A 16,759-nucleotide genomic window follows, 5' to 3' on the forward strand; every position below is an offset into this window, starting at 1 on the left:
CTTCAACTGGCTTGTTTATCAAGGAGGCCTGGGTCTCTGGTTTAAAACCGGAATTCTTTTACCAGGCGTGTCTCTTGAGAGTTCCCTGTGCCAGTGTGCGTCTGCCCGTGTCAGCAGCGTCTAGGGTGTTTGACGATGTTGTGGGTCACCTGTCTACCCTCAGTTACGACTGCCAGCAGGCGTGATCGTGTGGATTAAGGGACCTCTTGGAGGCCGTCTTGGAACAGGCCCCACTGCACATCGCTATAACTAGCGAGAAGGGTGGAATTGTTCGCAATTCTAGTAAAGTAGGCTGCGGACATGGTAATGCGCTTGCCAAGGGCATAGAGGTGTTTTTACAATCCTTGTCGGGGGGAGCCTCTGCAGTAGACAGTGGTACCCCAGCCCTCTTTCTGATAGTTGTTACGACCAGGAGTCTGGTGTGGCATGGCCTCTAATGTACATAGGGTCAGAAGGAGAGGGGCAAAACAGTTTCCCAACTCGAGGGTTGACAGCCCTTGTAAGGGAAGGAGACAGTAAGGAAGGAGCAAGGCGTTTCTTGATAGAGTTCAACAGAGGAATAGCCTGACTCGTAGGAGATTTTTCCTTAAGAATATCCTCAACAAAATCATAGTCCTGAACTACCTCCTGTGTGGCGATTTGAAAATGGTCTGCTGCCCTCTTCAGGACGGCATTAAAAACCATATGGTCGTCAATTGGTGATGGCTGCCTTTGTTGAGGTGAGGAAGGCTGGTCCAGACAAATAATGTCTGTCTTGGGTAGGATTAAGCCAAGGCACTTCATCTGCCGGTTGATCTTGTTCCCAGTCTGGGCCTTGGTCAGTTGTGACCTGACCAAAACGATTGTCCTCCTGAGGATCCTCGCACATTTCTTCTGGTTCAGAGAACTCGAATACCTCTTCCTGTGGAGTTTGTGTGGGAACAGACAGCTTCTGCATCTTTGGTAAAATAGGGCAGGTGTCCTCCTCCGTAAGCCTCTTGGGAGTTATATATTTTTCAGAAAAGTCTATAAACTGGGACATCCTATCCATATAACTTTCAAACCTCTGCCTAGTCCACAGGGGTGAAGCAGAGGAGTCTTGAGGGGGGAAAGGCTCTTTAGAGAGGGAGGGGGGGAATTACCAGCTAAAGCTTTAGAAAGGGGCTGGGAAGCTGCATAGTACTCCTCTCAACGAGAGGGGGGCGCTCCTGGGCCGTTCCGCTGCCGAAACAATAGCCGCAAGACTCTAGCTTATTTTTGGCGGCTGTATAGTGGATTTCGACTTGCCTGTAGGCGTTGTCACGGGAGTCGACCCCCCTCCCCAGAGTCTTAGGAGCTGACGCGCTCATGGACGGGGTGTCAGCACTCCCGTGTTTTGTAGTGTGAACGCCCTTCTGAGTAGAAAATGCCGGGTATCCGGTTGCGGGGAAGGTGCTGGACCGCAAGGGTCAGCAGGCACCGTTGACGTTTTAGACGAGCCTGTTAGCGTTTGGTGCCTCTTTGACGTATCCGTTGAGGAGGCTTTAGGGGTTGTGTGCTTTTCCTTAGGTGGTGCGCGAGTGCCCCCGTCGCCGGGGTGTGACCTCCCCATAACAGTACCGGTGGCCTGTCTGTCGGGGACGGGACGGGCATCTGGGAACCGGAAGGTTCCCCCGAAAGGTCTATGGCCTCCACGTCAGTGCCATGGTTACCGCTAGAGTCCTCGTCACTCGAAGCGACAGCGCCAACGGGGGAATGGCTTTCAGCCTGCATTGCGTAGGCCGCCCACCGTTTTGTCCGCCTATCTTTTAACGTCTTGGGATGAAAGAGTTGGCAGGACCTACAGGATCGCTCTTCGTGGTCACGAGGCAAGCACCTATTGCATTTGCGATGGGTGTCCTTCCACTGGTATTTTCTGTTGCAAGACGGACACAATTCTTTTTTTAAAATAACTTTATTGGTTTTTAACAATATAAACAAGACACAGCAATAATCAATAATACATTCTCAGTTGTAGATTCGGTGTCTATCCCTTACCTCCCTCCCTCCGTTCGCTCCCTTCCCCAAGACCACGGGCAGTCCATCAGTGACCTTCGTATCAGCTTACGAGCCAGGGCTGTTGCTTCTGTCTGAGGCGCTGTCCGGTGCTTTGGGATGAAGCAACGGTACCGTTAGCGCTACCCAACGCTGTAGTTCTTCGCTAGAATTCTCTGTTCCTGTATTGCAGTTCCCCATGCTTCGGTCTCGGCAGTTATCCACTTGCTAAGATCTCCCCAACATCGTGCCTCACTAGGGCATTTTGGGCTTTTCCATCCCATGGCTATGCGTCTTTTCGCAGTGATGTATATTAGATCTTTGTGTCTATTGAGAGGTTTGTTTTTCCTGCTGCGTCTGTAATTGCCTAATATACAAGTCGCAGGCCTATGGACTTCCACCTCAATGTCCGCATCAGCAACCCTTTCTTTTATTTGTGTCTAGAAACCTAGTATTACTGGCCAGTCCCAGAACATATGAGTCATTCCAGCCTTGGGCTCGTCGCATTTGGGGCATGCCTGGGTTCCCGCACCCTTGAACCTCGATATGGCTTCTGGCGTGAGATAGGCCCTGTTAGTAATGTACAGTTGGATGAGTTGTAAGCGGGCATTCCTAGAGATTTTCTTGTGGTAGTGGGTTATCTCTTCCCATTCATTATCTTCAAATTCAAGGCCCAGTTCACTTTCCCATTTAACCTTGCATTTGAGCTAATTTCTAGTCGTACCTTGTATCAAGGCCTCGTAGAGTCGTGAAGTTTCGTGGCCTCCCTAAGCGGTGTTTAACATATAGTTTCTATGGTGTCATGTTCCGTTGCGGGGTTGGCAGCTTCAGGCCATCTGCTCTACCTGGCTCGCATCACTGCTCTATGGAGCAAGAACTGTCCTGTAGGTAGCCCAGTGGCCTCACCGAGTTCGGTGAACGTTAGGGTCTCTTGTTCTTGAACCAAGTCTCCCAACATGGCCACCCCGTAGGATTCCCATTGGGTACGCACTTCTAGATGTCCCGATGCATGTTTCGCCATAATTGCTGCTATGGGGATTTGCGGTGAGTATGGGTCTGTTGTTCCGACCGTTTTGCAGGCCCGTTTCCAGAGTTGGATCCCCAGCTTGACCATGTATGGGCAGTGTTGTGTAGTACTCGCCTCGACCCAGAGTAGGTCTCTGAGTATTAGGTGGGGTAGAGCAGGTTGGAGGAGTCCGGTGTCCACTGTACTCTCGTTGGCCATCCATCGCATCACATGCCTCAGCTCACTAGCAAGGTAGTACAATTCGAAGTTGGGGACTTTCATTACTCCTCTCTCGTAGGGTCTTTGGAGTGTTTCTAACGCTACTCTGTGCCTGCCACTCTGCTAGAGGAATCTCCTGCAAAGTTTATTTATGTTTCTGAAGAAAGAGGTGGGGATGTTGAAGGGGATGTTAGTGAAGTTGTGCAGAAGGCGGGGGAGTGCCACAATCTTGAGGAGGCCTGCTCTTCCAGCTACTGAGAGTGGGAGTCTACTCCAGAATTCCATAGATTTCTCGAGGGAGTCTTTAGCCCTAACCGTGTTGAGAATGTGTTCACCGTGTGGGTTCCGGTGTATAGTGATTCACAAGTATCTGAAGGATGTCACTTGCCATCGGAGGTCCAAGAGGGGCAGGGACCTGCATTCTTCGTTATATAGTGCAGCAAGTGGGTAGAGACAAGACTTGTCTCTGTTAATCTGGATTCCCGCTAGACGGACACAATTTAAATGGAGTCCTCTCCATAGCAGAGGTAAAAGACAGTCAGACCAGAAAGGGAAAAAGAGGGGAAAAGGAAATGCATTCTCAGTAAAGAATCAACCAGGAGCCCCACTCTCCCTACTGTATGGGCCTGGCCGGAGGGCCGAGGCCACGCGGTCAACAGACGTTGAGCGATGCACCAGTAGCTGAACAGCCAAGGATGTTTACGGCAGAGGGGTCCACGAAGTAGTCGTCGAAGGAAGAAGTTAAAGACTAGACGATCAACGGTCATGGAACAACGAAATAACTTTGCAATATAAACTCTTGCATGCTCTGCATAAGGCGACCAACTAGTAGTCTGCCGGTAGGGGCTGTGAACTACCGCCAGGCCTGACCTGTAGATAGTGCTGGCCCCTCCCAGCAGATTTTACACTGAAGCACCAGCATCATTACTAACAGTGCCAGTGTTTCAAAGATCCCATTCCCATGGAGGCCTATGGGACTCAGCGGGAATGGGAACTTACCGTTCCTCCGCTGCCTGTAAAATCCCGGTAACACCGGGATGTCAAGCAGCGGAACCGGAAAGGCGAGTTGCACCAGCGGTTTCCTGGCAGACTCGTAATGAGGACCACAGTCTTTAAGACAAGATATTTTCATTCAAATGCATAATACACTGTTGCAAGCACAGACCATCAAAGACTGCAGTCAGGACAGTGTGGGGGGTGGGGGGATGCACACTGATTATCCTACTCCGTGCACAGGTAGCGGTGGGACTATCAAGCTGTGCAAAAAGCTTTATAGTCCTAAAAGGTTGTGAATTCCTAATTGGATGCATGGTTTTACATATCCTCTGAGAAATCTGAATAATTGGATAATTGGACAAGAGATGAAACTAACAGAAGGCACTGCACCAATAAATATAACTTTTTCAGTAATCTGAAAATTAAGGTATCTCCAAAGCAGATCATCCAGAATAGATGTGTTGATACAAAAAGTGTACAATCCACCCTTCATAAACTACCTCGGGCGTCAAGTCCAAAAATGCAACCACAGCACCGGTTCCAGAACCCGAAGTAGACCCAGGGGTGCACTGAGTCTGGGATGCATTGGAGTCATGCGCATGCACGGCCTCCTGACATCAGTTCTGTAAAGTCCATACAAAACAGTGCATGATGCTCTCAACATCCAGGTACATGTTCACATAAGCACTGCATTTGGCAAAGCCAGACGTCATTGTCAAAGGTCCAGATGACAAAACACTTGAAGCATGGGGTAAGTCCACTAGTTAAAGTTAATGCAGTGTGTACAAAGATGGTGCTGCACTCTACAAATGATCAGTGATGGTTTACTAACTTGAAACCAGAAAGGAATTCCATGAACCAGATGGATATTTGTATTTTATACAAATCTAACATGGACGCAGGTGCAATGAGGACAGTAATTGTCAGCTTTGCGATACCCTAAAATACCCTAAATAAATGCATTGTATTTAAAGACAACCATGGTGCAGAGTATAAAAATAATCATATTACACAGCCAAATTAATAGTTTACAGTCTTTGCTTTAACAAAAAAGGGCCCAAAATGTGCACTCACCACTTGTCATTAACCAGTGATAATTGATTCTTGGTGAGTAATACATGGTGGGCTGTGTGCATTTGTAGAATTGAGGTGGCTAGTAACTTTCTATGGCTGGCTATTGGTGTGCAACTTGAAATGTCTACCCCTGAATAAACAATATACTCTATCCTGTATGATTTGTTTCCAACAACATAATATCAAAGATATATGAAGTATGACCGATACAATTGTGTAATGCAAGCTGCAGTACTCATAATTATTAGGATATTATCCCCTATGGCATGGAAAAGCAAATAATACTTTCAGTTCATCATTTAGTCTAACACAGTTGTATATCAGTATAATTACAATAAAGAACAAGAAAGGAAAAAACATTAAGTATGATGGATTACGAACCTTCTGATCTTCAATGTAACCTTTTAAGAGCTTAAGATCAATTCCATGAATCGTGATGGCATTCCGAGACTCACTTGACAAGGACTGTGTTCGATTTCCGGTAAACAAATTGCTATTGCTGCTTCCGATAATCATTTCACATGCTTTTTTCATTGCATTAACAGTCTTCCAATCATTATTCACTAAGCGAATTTCTTGTAGTTGTGGATTTAAGGGATAATTCGAACAAAATCCGTAGATAGTTGTCACAATTCTTTCAGCACAGTGCTCTAATGGGAAGCCAAAAATTCCAGAACTCAGTGCAGGTATGGCAACAGATTTTACATGGCTTCTTTCATTATTGACGAAAGAAAGAATACTTTGAATAGCCATGTGAAGTAGCTGAATACATCTACCATGATCTTGATGATTTTTTCCTTGACAACGTGGACCAACGGCATGAATGACAACCTTACATGGAAGATCTCCTCCAGAGGTTTGTGCTATAGTACCGGTTTTTACTTTTCCTTGTTTATTAATTATGTCTTTGCTCTCTTTTTCAATTTGTTTGCCTCCAGCTTTTAAAATGTTTAAAGCAAGGCCACCAATATGTTCCAGATCTTCGTTAGCAGCATTTACAATAGCATCAACGTGATGCCTTGTCAAATCATCCCTCCAGACGGACAGTCTAATTTTGCCTCCGTTTCCAAGTGGTTGCTCATACACTTTTTCAGCACCGACATGTCTTGATCTGGCATTCAAATGGGCATTCTTCAAAGTAGCCTCACAGTCAAACTTCATTCCAAGAATATCACTTAAAATGTTAATTTCCGTTAGAGCAGCACAAACAGCATCTTCAAGAGGAATTGAGATTGTCTTCCCATTAGGCATGATGACTCTGCACAATAAAACAAGGTGTTGCCATTATGCATTAAATAAAATTCATAAATGCTTCACAACAGTTTGTCAAATAGTTCAGCATGTGTAAACAACATTTATTTATATGCATTTATAAAGCGCACAGAAACTGCCCTGAGGCATCGTGGCGCTGTTACAGCGTGCTTGAGCTTTAAACAAGTAGGACATAAACATAGACAGTTGCAACGGTAAAGCAGATTACATACTCGTAGTGTAGCATTGAGAGTGACAAATAATAGCGGTCAGAGCTGGTCAAATATTATGCTGCGCTATGGTTACAGTGCGGTAGCATAATTAAACCGGCTGGTAGAGCATTAACGGAACAGGAAGGTTTTTAGATTTTTGCGAAAGGTGGTGTATGAATTTTCGTTCCTTAGTGAAGTTGGCAGGGCATTCCAATTTTTGGTGCGAGGTGTTGGAAGCTAGACCCTCTGGTTTTGGTCCTTTTAAATGATGGAACGTACATCTGGTTAGCACGGTGGGCTCTAGTGGGTCGGTTAGAGGAGTTGAGGGTGATTCTTTCAGAGAGGTACGGTGGGGCATCAGATGTAAGGCATCTGTGTGTGATGGCCATGGTTTTAAAGAGTATACGTTCCTTAACCGGTAGCCAGTGGGCCTCTTTCCTTGCTTGGGAGATGTGTTCCCTTTTGGGAATGGATAGCGCTACCCAGAGCGCGTTGTTTTGCGTGATTTTGAGTTTTTTTAGGTTGTTGACAGAGGTGCCTAGGAATAGGGCATTACAATAGTCAAGTTTAGTACCTATTGTGGCTCTGGCTATGGATAGACAGTTTCTGGTGGAGAGAAAGGGCTTGACTGCGTTGATCATCTTGGTGGTGAGTGCAGAGGAAGAAGCTATGGCGTTGACCTGTCGAGATATGGATAATGAGGCATCTAGGTGGACACCTAGGGTTTTGAAAGTCTTGGAGACTGTAATGATGGAATTGTCGAGGTTAAAGGTTTTATATTGCGATGGGAGTTTGTTGAGGGTTTTAGTAATACCTACTATAAGGATTTCCGTTTTGTCCCCGTTTAGGCAGAGGCCGTTGTGTACATTTTGGTTAGGGCTGTCGCATCTTCATAGGTCCCAGTTAGTGGAAGTAGAACCTGCGTGTCGTCCGCGTAGATAGTGTATGCTATGTTGCGACAGTCAAGATCATTGAGGAGTGGGAGGGTAAATATATTGTAGAGTGTGGGGGCGGTGCATGGGCCCTGAGGGACGCTGCAGTGGATAATAGTGGGGGATGCAGAGGCTGTGTCAGAGAAGACCTTCATAAGTCTTCCGTTTAGAAATGAGGCCACCCAAGCGATGGCTTCTGCGGAAAAGTGGGCTTCATTTTTTAGGTGCATGCCTAAAATAACGTGGTTGACAAGGTCGAAGGCGGCGGACAGATCGAGTAGGAGAAGGAGTGCAGGTTTGCTTTTGTCCATGCTGTCACCAAGTTGTATTTTTAAGTCGAGTAAGGCTGACTCTGTCCGGTGACCTGGGCGGAAGCCTGACTGTCTTTTGCCTAAGATATGGTTGGTTTCTAGGTATTCCTGAATTTGTGTATAGGCAACTTTATCCAGGATCTTGAGCAGGAAAGGCACTGTGGTAATAGGCCTATAGTTAGTAGCAATTTCTGGGTCGAGAGTGGTTTTTTTTTTAAGAGGGGGCATACCCAGGCTTCCTTTAGACTGTCTGGAACTGTGTTGGCGTTGAAGGAGGCGTTGATGAAGGATTTGAGGAAGGGGTCAAGTGTTTCAGTGCAGTCTTTGATGAGACTGGATGGGCAGGGATCTCTTTTGCAGTTAGATGCTTTAATCCTGTTCATGATCTCAATGACTTCCTGTTCTGTTACTTCCCTGAATTTGAAGGGAGTTTTGGGGGCTTTGGTGGGGGGTGCTTGGAGCTGGAGGTGAGCAAGTGTTCAGTGCTGGTGGTAGTTTTAGTGTGCTGAGATAGATTTTTGGGGTGTTCGTTAATTTTTTCTTGTAGGAGTTCAATTTTGTTCAGAAGGGCAGATTGTATAGAGTTACACCAAGTCTGATCTTTAGTAATATCTTGGGATTTGGTAACTAGAATGGTGAGTTCTTTAAACATGGCAAAGAGTTCTTTGGATTCAGATCTAGCATTAGTGATTCTTTCATTGTAGGAAACTGACTTGGCTGTAATTATAGCTTTCTTGTATTACAAGGTGATTTTTTTGTGGGAGGATAGGGTGGATGGGGAGGGTAGTTTCTGCCAGGTGTCAAGAGCTTTCCTCTTCTGAGAGCGTAGCTCTTTTAGTTCCGCTGAGAACCGAGTGTTTCACTGTTTTGGCTTTTTTGTTCTGTAGGGGGGCAATGATGTCAATAGCAGTGGCTATGGTGTGCTTGTAAATATCTGCTTGTACTGATTGGTCGTAGGACTTAAGGTCTGTTGTGAGGGTGCTGAGGTGCGGTATGATGTTATCTTTAGTGAGATTTTTGGCGCACCTTGCCAAGGCTGGAGGGACAGGGTTAGGCTTTTTGGTCTTGGACTCGGTGGGGATGAGGAAGTGAATGAGGTGGTGGTCTGACCAAGGAATGGGGGTAAAGGACCTAATGTCAATCTGATAGTTGTGGTCGGCTATCCAATCAAGGATGCAGCCTTGGTCATGAGTGGGCAAGCTTATTTTTTGGTCGAAGCCTAGTTCCTTTAGTGCTAGTGAGAGGGTTTTGGCTGGCTTGTCCTTTTTGTCGTTGAATCCAAGGTTAATATCACCTTAAAGGATGGATTTGGAGGTTGTTTTTAAATTCTTTGTAAGTCGATATAAGACGTTATCTTGGAATTCCGATAGTGGGCCAGGAGGCCGGTAAATGAGGTTGATGGTGGAGTTGGGGGAGAGGGCGATTTTTATAGCAAGGGAATCTGTGTTATAACCTAGGTTAGATGTGATTGGTCTGGCCTTTAGGTGGTCTTTCAGAATGAGTGCTACCCCACCTCCTATTGAGGAGAGGCGGTCTTGCCTGATGATGGGACTATCCCTGTGGGATGGGAAGGTTGAGGGCTGGCCCTGCGGCACTGTGTAGCCAGGTCTCAGTGATGGCTAGGAGGTCGAAGTGTCACGAGCCGCGGAACACCGCCCGCCTCCCAGCGACACCCTACCTGCGGCGGTGGTCCTTCCCGGGCGCACCCCTTCAGAGGCTGTGGCGCCGGGCTCCCTGTATGGGGGAGGCGGCGCACGGCGCCATGGAAACTGTGGCCGCGGTGGCGCTGGGGTGGATCGGTCCTTACCACCCCGGCTTCCTGGTAATGTGGGCAACGCCCACGTGTTGCTGAAGGAGCGGCCCGCCCAGCCAATCCTGTTGCCGCTTCCCGGTTGCAAGGGTCACGTGATACGCGATGCCACTCACGTGAGCCAGTGAGGAAGCGATCATGTGACCCAAACACCGGCTCAAAAGGACACTGAAGCCGAGCTTCCGCGTTTCTCAGCTGTTTTCAGCATTACGAGTGGCGTTGTGTTTATCCTGGATCCTGACCTCCCGGCTTTTGAACCCTGGCTTCTGGTGATTTTTGACTGTCTTGCCTGCTCCTTGGATTTGGTTGCCCGGACTTTGCCTTGTGGATTTTGGACTTTCTGGCTTGCATCATTGGACCTGCTTCTTACGGATTTCGGACTTGGCTTTTGGAACTTTCGTGTTTTGCCTTCCTCGGATCTTGTGCACTTTTTGCTTTTGGACATATTGAAACTGCTTTTGGAACTCCCCTTTGGCTCAAGGTTGTTGTGGACTTCGGCTCAACACCACGTCAAGCCCTAAGTGAGGGGGTTCCGACCCCCAGCGCCCCCGGCTGTCTCCCCATCCTGGTTCTTCTCCCATGCTAGGTAGGTCCCACTCCATTTTCTTGATTATTGGTCATTCCCAGGTTACTGCCTTCTACTCACACCCACCTGCCTTTCCCTTGCAGCACCTAGTACCCGTGTTCCTGATCCTTTACACCTGTGGCCTCAATAACTGGTGAGGGAGTATATTATTCTCTCCTTCACTGGTGCTTGGGGACGGAGGTACCCATAGACATCGCAGATGTTTCGTTGTGACAGACTGAGAAGCCTTCTCTGCCTTGGCTATGGATGCCGCCGCATGGGGACCAGGTGGCTGCTCTAGTACAGGCCATTACGGTTCTCAGAGCTGATATGTCTGCTGCCACGGCCGCTATCCATCAGCAACTTGACACTATACAAAGCAAATGCCATGCACTCCCTCCTGATCCTGAATTCGGGGATAGCACTTCTCAGATGAGCCCACCAGCCCCTGTTCCGACTCCTGCCCCGGTCTACGTTCCCACGCCATTCCCCTTGGCCCCTCCCGAAAAGTTTCAGGGAGATCCCAGCAAATTCCATACTTTCATTAATCAGTGCAAACTTCATTTTTTATGCCACCCTCTAGCTTTTCCCGATTCCACAACGAAGGTGGCATTCACACTCTCACACCTAGGAGGCATAGCAGCCGCCTAGGCCAACCCATTGCTAGAAACAAACAGTCCTGTACTATACAATTTCGATTTGCTAATCACGGAAATGACAAGAGTGTTTGATACCAGACACAAAGCACAGACACGGGATCTAGAATTGTTAGAATTGGCTCAAGGTAAGAGTCCACTAGTGGATTACATTACTCGCTTCAACCAATTGTCAGTGGAGACAGCATGGCCGGAGAATAAGAAGGCCGTGGTGTTTTATCGTGGTCTAAATGAGGCTATGAAGGATGCACTGGCAGTTGTACCATCGCTCCCGGCACAATATCCCGAACTTGTGGATCTGGCACTACAGGTCGATGCCCGAAGGGCTGAGAGAAGAGTTGAGGCTAAAAAATCTGTTCCCTTTTCGAACCCCAGCAACAGAGATTCCACTATTGAGCCTATGCAAATCGGTGGGGTCCGTAGCCCTATCACGGCCACCGAAAGGGAACGCCGTAGAACCTCCAACGCATGTTTTTACTGCGGGTTGAACAGCCATTCCGTCCCGGAATGTCCTCGACGTCCTATCTCTAAAGCAGAGGTTTTTCGGAAAGCCCGTCCCTAAGTGAGGGGGTTCGGACGGGTCCTCCCTTTTCTTCCTCCTCACCTGCAACATTAGCGGGACCCATGCATATTCAGGCCCTTCTATTTTCCCCCGGCAACACTCCACATCAGGTTCACTTGGCGATCGATTCAGGGGCCATGGGGAACGACGTCGACATAGCACTAGCCGCCTCACTTAACTTACCCATTTTGAACAAACGACGACCGGAACCTGTGCAAGCTGTTGACGGTTCATCGCTCGTCTCAGGCCCAATCAAGCAACAGGCAGCACCATTGACCCTTGTCATCCACGAAAAACACAAAGAAACCCTATCATTTGATCTTATCACGACACCACAATTCAGTCTCATCTTGGGTCTTCCGTGGTTGCGAACCCACAATCCAATCGTTGATAGGGCTCAGAGTAAGGTGTTATTCGAATCCCCCTAATGTCAAAATCATTGCCTGGTATACCCTGAGCCAGTGACCTCCCCTTCTCAAGTGTTGGGCACTTTGGCCCAGTTGCAGCTCACGGATGAGCAGGATATGGAGGCTGATCCTCCTAACCATGTCGTGGGAGTCACCGCTTCTGGCATACCTGCAGAATACAGGGATTACCTGGATGTTTTTGACAAAAGAAAGGCTGAAGATCTCCCGCCACACAGACCTTATGACTGCCCCATCGACCTCGTCCCTGATGCCGTAATTCTGTGTGGTCAGATCTTTTCCTTATCTCCCACCCCACGGAAGATCAGGCCCTCAAGGACAACCTACAGACCGCCTTAAGAATAGGCCACATTCGCCCATCACAGTCCCCTGCTGCCAGTCCCATCTTTTTCGTCCCTAAAAGGGAAGGAGACTTACGTCCCCGTGTAGACTACCGCCGTCTCAACCAAATCACCATAAAGAACCGATACCCGATTCCCTTAATAAACTCCCTTCTAGACAATCTTACCCATGCTGTACTTTTCACTAAACGTGACTTCAGGGGGGCCTACAATCTTATTCGAATAAGACAAGGGGATGAGTGGAAAACCGCCTTCTGTATCCGACATGGACTCTTTGAATATACTGTCATGCCTTTCGGACTCTGCAATGCCCCTGCGACATTTCAGAGATTCATGAATGACATCTTCCATGATATCCTAGATTTATTCGTCATAGTCTATCTAGACGACATTCTAATATACTCCTCTTCTTTCTCATCACACATAACTCATGTTAGAGAGGTACTCCACAGGCTGAGGACGAACGCCCTGTTTGCCAAGCCTGAAAAATGCCTCTTTCATGTTACAGAGGTGGATTTCTTGGGGTTTCACATCACTCCTAAAGGTCTGTCCATGAATGCGACCAAGGTTGATGTTGTTCTGAACTGGCCAGTACCCACGACAATCAAGGGTTTGCAATCATTTCTCGGGTTCGCAAATTTCTACAGAAGGTTTATTGCAGGGTTTTCCTCCATAGCTGCACCACTTACTCGCCTGACCAGTCCCCGAGAACCATATGTTTGGACGAAAGCACAGGATCTGGCTTTCGAGACATTAAAGGCAGCCTTCACTTCCGCTCCGATTCTGCAACACCCAAACCCTGATTTACCTTTTATAGTGGAGGCAGATGCCTCATCATTTGCATTAGGGGCGGTATTGTCGCAACATTGTCCTGCCTCAGGGTTGCTGCAGCCCGTCGCCTATCATTCCCGCAAGTTCACCGCTGCAGAACTACATTACACTGTAACCGAAAAGGAGTTGCTCGCTGTTAAGGACGCATTTCAGGTTTGGAGACACCACTTGTTGGGAGCAAAAAATCAAATCATTGTTTATTCTGACCACCGCAACCTGCAAGACCTGGCGAACCTGAAATGCATAAACAGTCGACAAGTCCGTTGGCACCTGTTCTTCTCCACCTATGACTTTGTCATACGACATCGTCCTCGCACCGGTCATGGTAAAGCAGATGCTCTTTCACGTTTACAGGGTGGAGAATCTCTTCCTGTGTTCCCTGAACACCTCCTGGGCAAAAATCATGTTATCTGTCTATGCACTCCTTCAACAGACCTGGTCAGTTCTGTCTGCAGTTGGGCTTCTATAGATTCCAATGAAATGAGTGAATGGGATTTAGTGTATCACGAGGGATTACCCTTCATGCAAGGCCTATTGTTCCTCCCCATCACGGACACGCGTATTCAGGCTCTCGAGTGGTCTCATGACGCTCCAGTTAACGGGCATCCGGGGCAACAAAAAACCCTCGCACTGTTAAAGAGATGGTGTTGGTGGCCGTCCATGCGCAGAGATGTAACTAACTATATTTCAAACTGCCCAATCTGTGCTCAATGTAAAAATACTAAAGGACGTCCGTTGGGTCTGCTTCAACCATTGCCCATTCCTCCCCACCCCTGGCACACGGTAACAATGGACTTTATACCCGATTTGCCGAAGGTCCAGGGTCATGACACCATATGGGTCCTGGTGGATGCATTCACCAAGATGGCACGCTTCGTCCCATGCACCGGCATCCCTTCAGCACCAACACTAGCCAGATTAATTTTTCAGTCGATATTCTGTCTCTTCGGATTACCTTCAGTAATCATTTCTAATAGGGGTTCCCAGTTCACCTCTAAGTTTTGGCGCTCCCTCACTCGTCTCTTGGGCATAGATGCTCGTTTCTCGTCTTCATATCACCCCGAGACTGACGGCCAGACCGAATGTTGTAATCAGACACTAGAACAGTATCTTTGCTGTCTCTCTTCAACATCAATATACCTGGTTCCGAGTTCTGCACCTTGCAGAATTCGCATATAACAACGCACCTCATTCTGCCACCGGTTTCTCTCCGTTTTATTCCATGTATGGTCAACATCCCAAAGTCTTTCCCATTCCTGACTTATCCACTACATTGACTCCTGCAGCAGCCGACTGCATTAGGGATCTGAAAGGCGTACATGCTCAGACCCTGGCGCATTTGAAGGATGCCCAGACCGCCATGTGCCGTGCGGCCAATAGACATCATGCTCCGGCCCCTTGCTACTCGGTTGGGGATAAGGTCTGGTTGTCCACCCGCCATCCACGAATACCAGGTTGCCCTAAGCTCCTTCCCCGTTTTGTTGGCCCGTACCGAATTTCGAGGGTCATTAACCAAGTGGCCTTCCGTCTGACCATACCCTCCTCATGGCGCATACACCCAGTGTTTCACACTTCCCTGTTAAAACCCTGTCAGCCCCTCACGAGGCCACTGCTGCCGCCGGCTCCTCTTGTGCAAGGGTCCTCTGATGAGTATGAGGTGAGGGACGTATTGGGATTGCGTCTTCGTAATGGGGTCTTGTACTACCTGATTGATTGGGCCGGCTTCGGCCCGGAAGAGAGGTCATGGGAGGCTGCATCTAATGTTCACGCCCCCTTTTAGTGTCACGATTCTATCGGGAGCATCCGTCCTGCCCACGTGGACGTGGGCCTTTGGGTGGGGATTCTGTCACGAGCCCCGCAACACCGCCCACCTCCCAACGCATAACACCGCCCGCCTCCCAGCGACACCCTACCTGCGGCGGTGGTCCTTCCCGGGCGCGCCCCTTCAGAGGCCATGGCGCCGGGCTCCCTGTATGGGGGAGGCGGCGCACGGCGCCATGTAAACTGTGGCTGCGGTGGCGCTGGGGTGGATCGGTCCTTAACACCCCGGCTTCCTGGTCACGTGGGCAACGCCCACGTGTTGCTGAAGGAGCTGCCCGCCCAGCCAATCCTGTTGCCGCTTCCCGGTTGCAAGGGTCACGTGATACGCGACGCCACTCACGTGATCCAGTGAGGAAGCGATCATGTGACCCAAACGCCGGCTCAAAAGGACACTGAAGCCGAGCTTCCGCGCTTCTCAGCTGTTTTCAGCATTACGAGTGGCATGGTGTTTATCCTGGATCCTGACCTCCCGGCTTTTGAACCCTGGCTTCTGGTGATTGTTGACTGTCTTGCCTGCTCCTTGGATTTGGTTGCCCAGACTTTGCCTTGTGGATTTTGGACTTTCTGGCTTGCATCATTGGACCTGCTTCTTACGGATTTCGGACTTGGCTTTTGGAACTTTCGTGTTTTGCCTTCCTCGGATCTTGGACACTTTGGCTTTGGACATTTTGGAACTGCTTTTGGAACTCCCCTTTGGCTCAAGGTTGTTTTGGACTTCGGCTCAACACCACGTCAAGCCCTAAGTGAGGGGGTTCCGACCCCCAGCGCCCCCGGCTGTCTCCCCATCCTGGTTCTTCTCCCATGCTAGCTAGGTCCCACTCCATTTTCTTGATTATTGGTCATTCCCAGGTTACTGCCTTCTACTCACACTCACCTGCTTTTCCCTTGCAGCACCTGGTACCCATGTTCCTGATCCTTTACACCTGTGGCCACAATAACTGGTGAGGGAGTATATTATTCTCTCCTTCACTGGTGCTTGGGGACGGAGGTACCCATAGACATTGCAGAGGTTTCGTTGTGACACAAGGTCCAGGTTGATTAGGAGTTCATGGATTTCAGTGGCATGAGCAGGGATGGATCTAGCGTTGATAAGGGCACACTGAAGATTGTGTGGCGGCTGGGATGTGGAGGGGGTGGTGTTGTGTGGAGCAGGTGCAGGGTTAAGGTGCTTCGGGACTGATGTGGGTATGGTTGGTTTGGCTATGTGAATAGGTGTTTCTGTAGGTTTGAGTGGGTTGGGTGGCGCTTGAGGGGAGGTGTTGGGGTATCTGGAACGGAGTCCCAGAAGTTGGTTCCTGATGTTAGTGGGTCTGGTGCGTGTTGCTATAGTGGGTGTAGGAGAGTTAGCGGTGATGTTGCTTTTAGTGAAGAATGAGGGTAGGAAGTAGGTGGGTGGTATGTTGGAGTGGAAGGTGTGGAGGGCATCTGATGTGTTGGTAGGTTGAGGGCGTTGCATGGTGAGTATGGGTGTAGAGTGCCGCGATAGGAAGACGAGGCAGCTAGTAGCTAGATACAATTGTCAAGTGGCATTACAACTAGATGCATAAGGCAGCAGTCAAATGGGGATCGGCTAATAGCTAGATGCAATTATCAAATGGTAATACAGCAGGGATCACCAATCAATTGGCTGAGCCGCTAGTGCAGAAGCAAACAATCCAAAAGCAGTGCAAACAATTAAAATGCAACACAGATGGTGCAGAGTGCATATATCAAGTGGCAATACAGGTAAGTATTAGGCATTACAACTAGGTGCAT

The 16,759-nt window shown here is 48.6% G+C and overlaps 1 protein-coding gene across 3 annotated transcripts in view; it reads right to left on the bottom strand.

Annotated features, from left to right (window-relative positions):
• Positions 1-16,759, bottom strand: part of LOC138489062 (protein mono-ADP-ribosyltransferase PARP9-like) — a 994,505-nt gene that overhangs the window by 878,097 nt on the left and 99,649 nt on the right. For all 3 annotated transcript variants that reach the window (XM_069616626.1, XM_069616625.1, XM_069616624.1), the window contains exon 2: positions 5,669-6,545. In XM_069616626.1, the coding sequence (XP_069472727.1) occupies positions 5,669-6,538 (870 nt within the window). In that variant the 5' untranslated portion in view covers positions 6,539-6,545. The remainder of the gene's footprint in view (positions 1-5,668; positions 6,546-16,759) is intronic.

This window comes from Ambystoma mexicanum, chromosome 9 (assembly GCF_040938575.1).
Source record: "Ambystoma mexicanum isolate Mex_15411 chromosome 9, UKY_AmexF1_1, whole genome shotgun sequence".
NCBI classification, from domain to species: Eukaryota; Metazoa; Chordata; class Amphibia; order Caudata; family Ambystomatidae; genus Ambystoma; species Ambystoma mexicanum.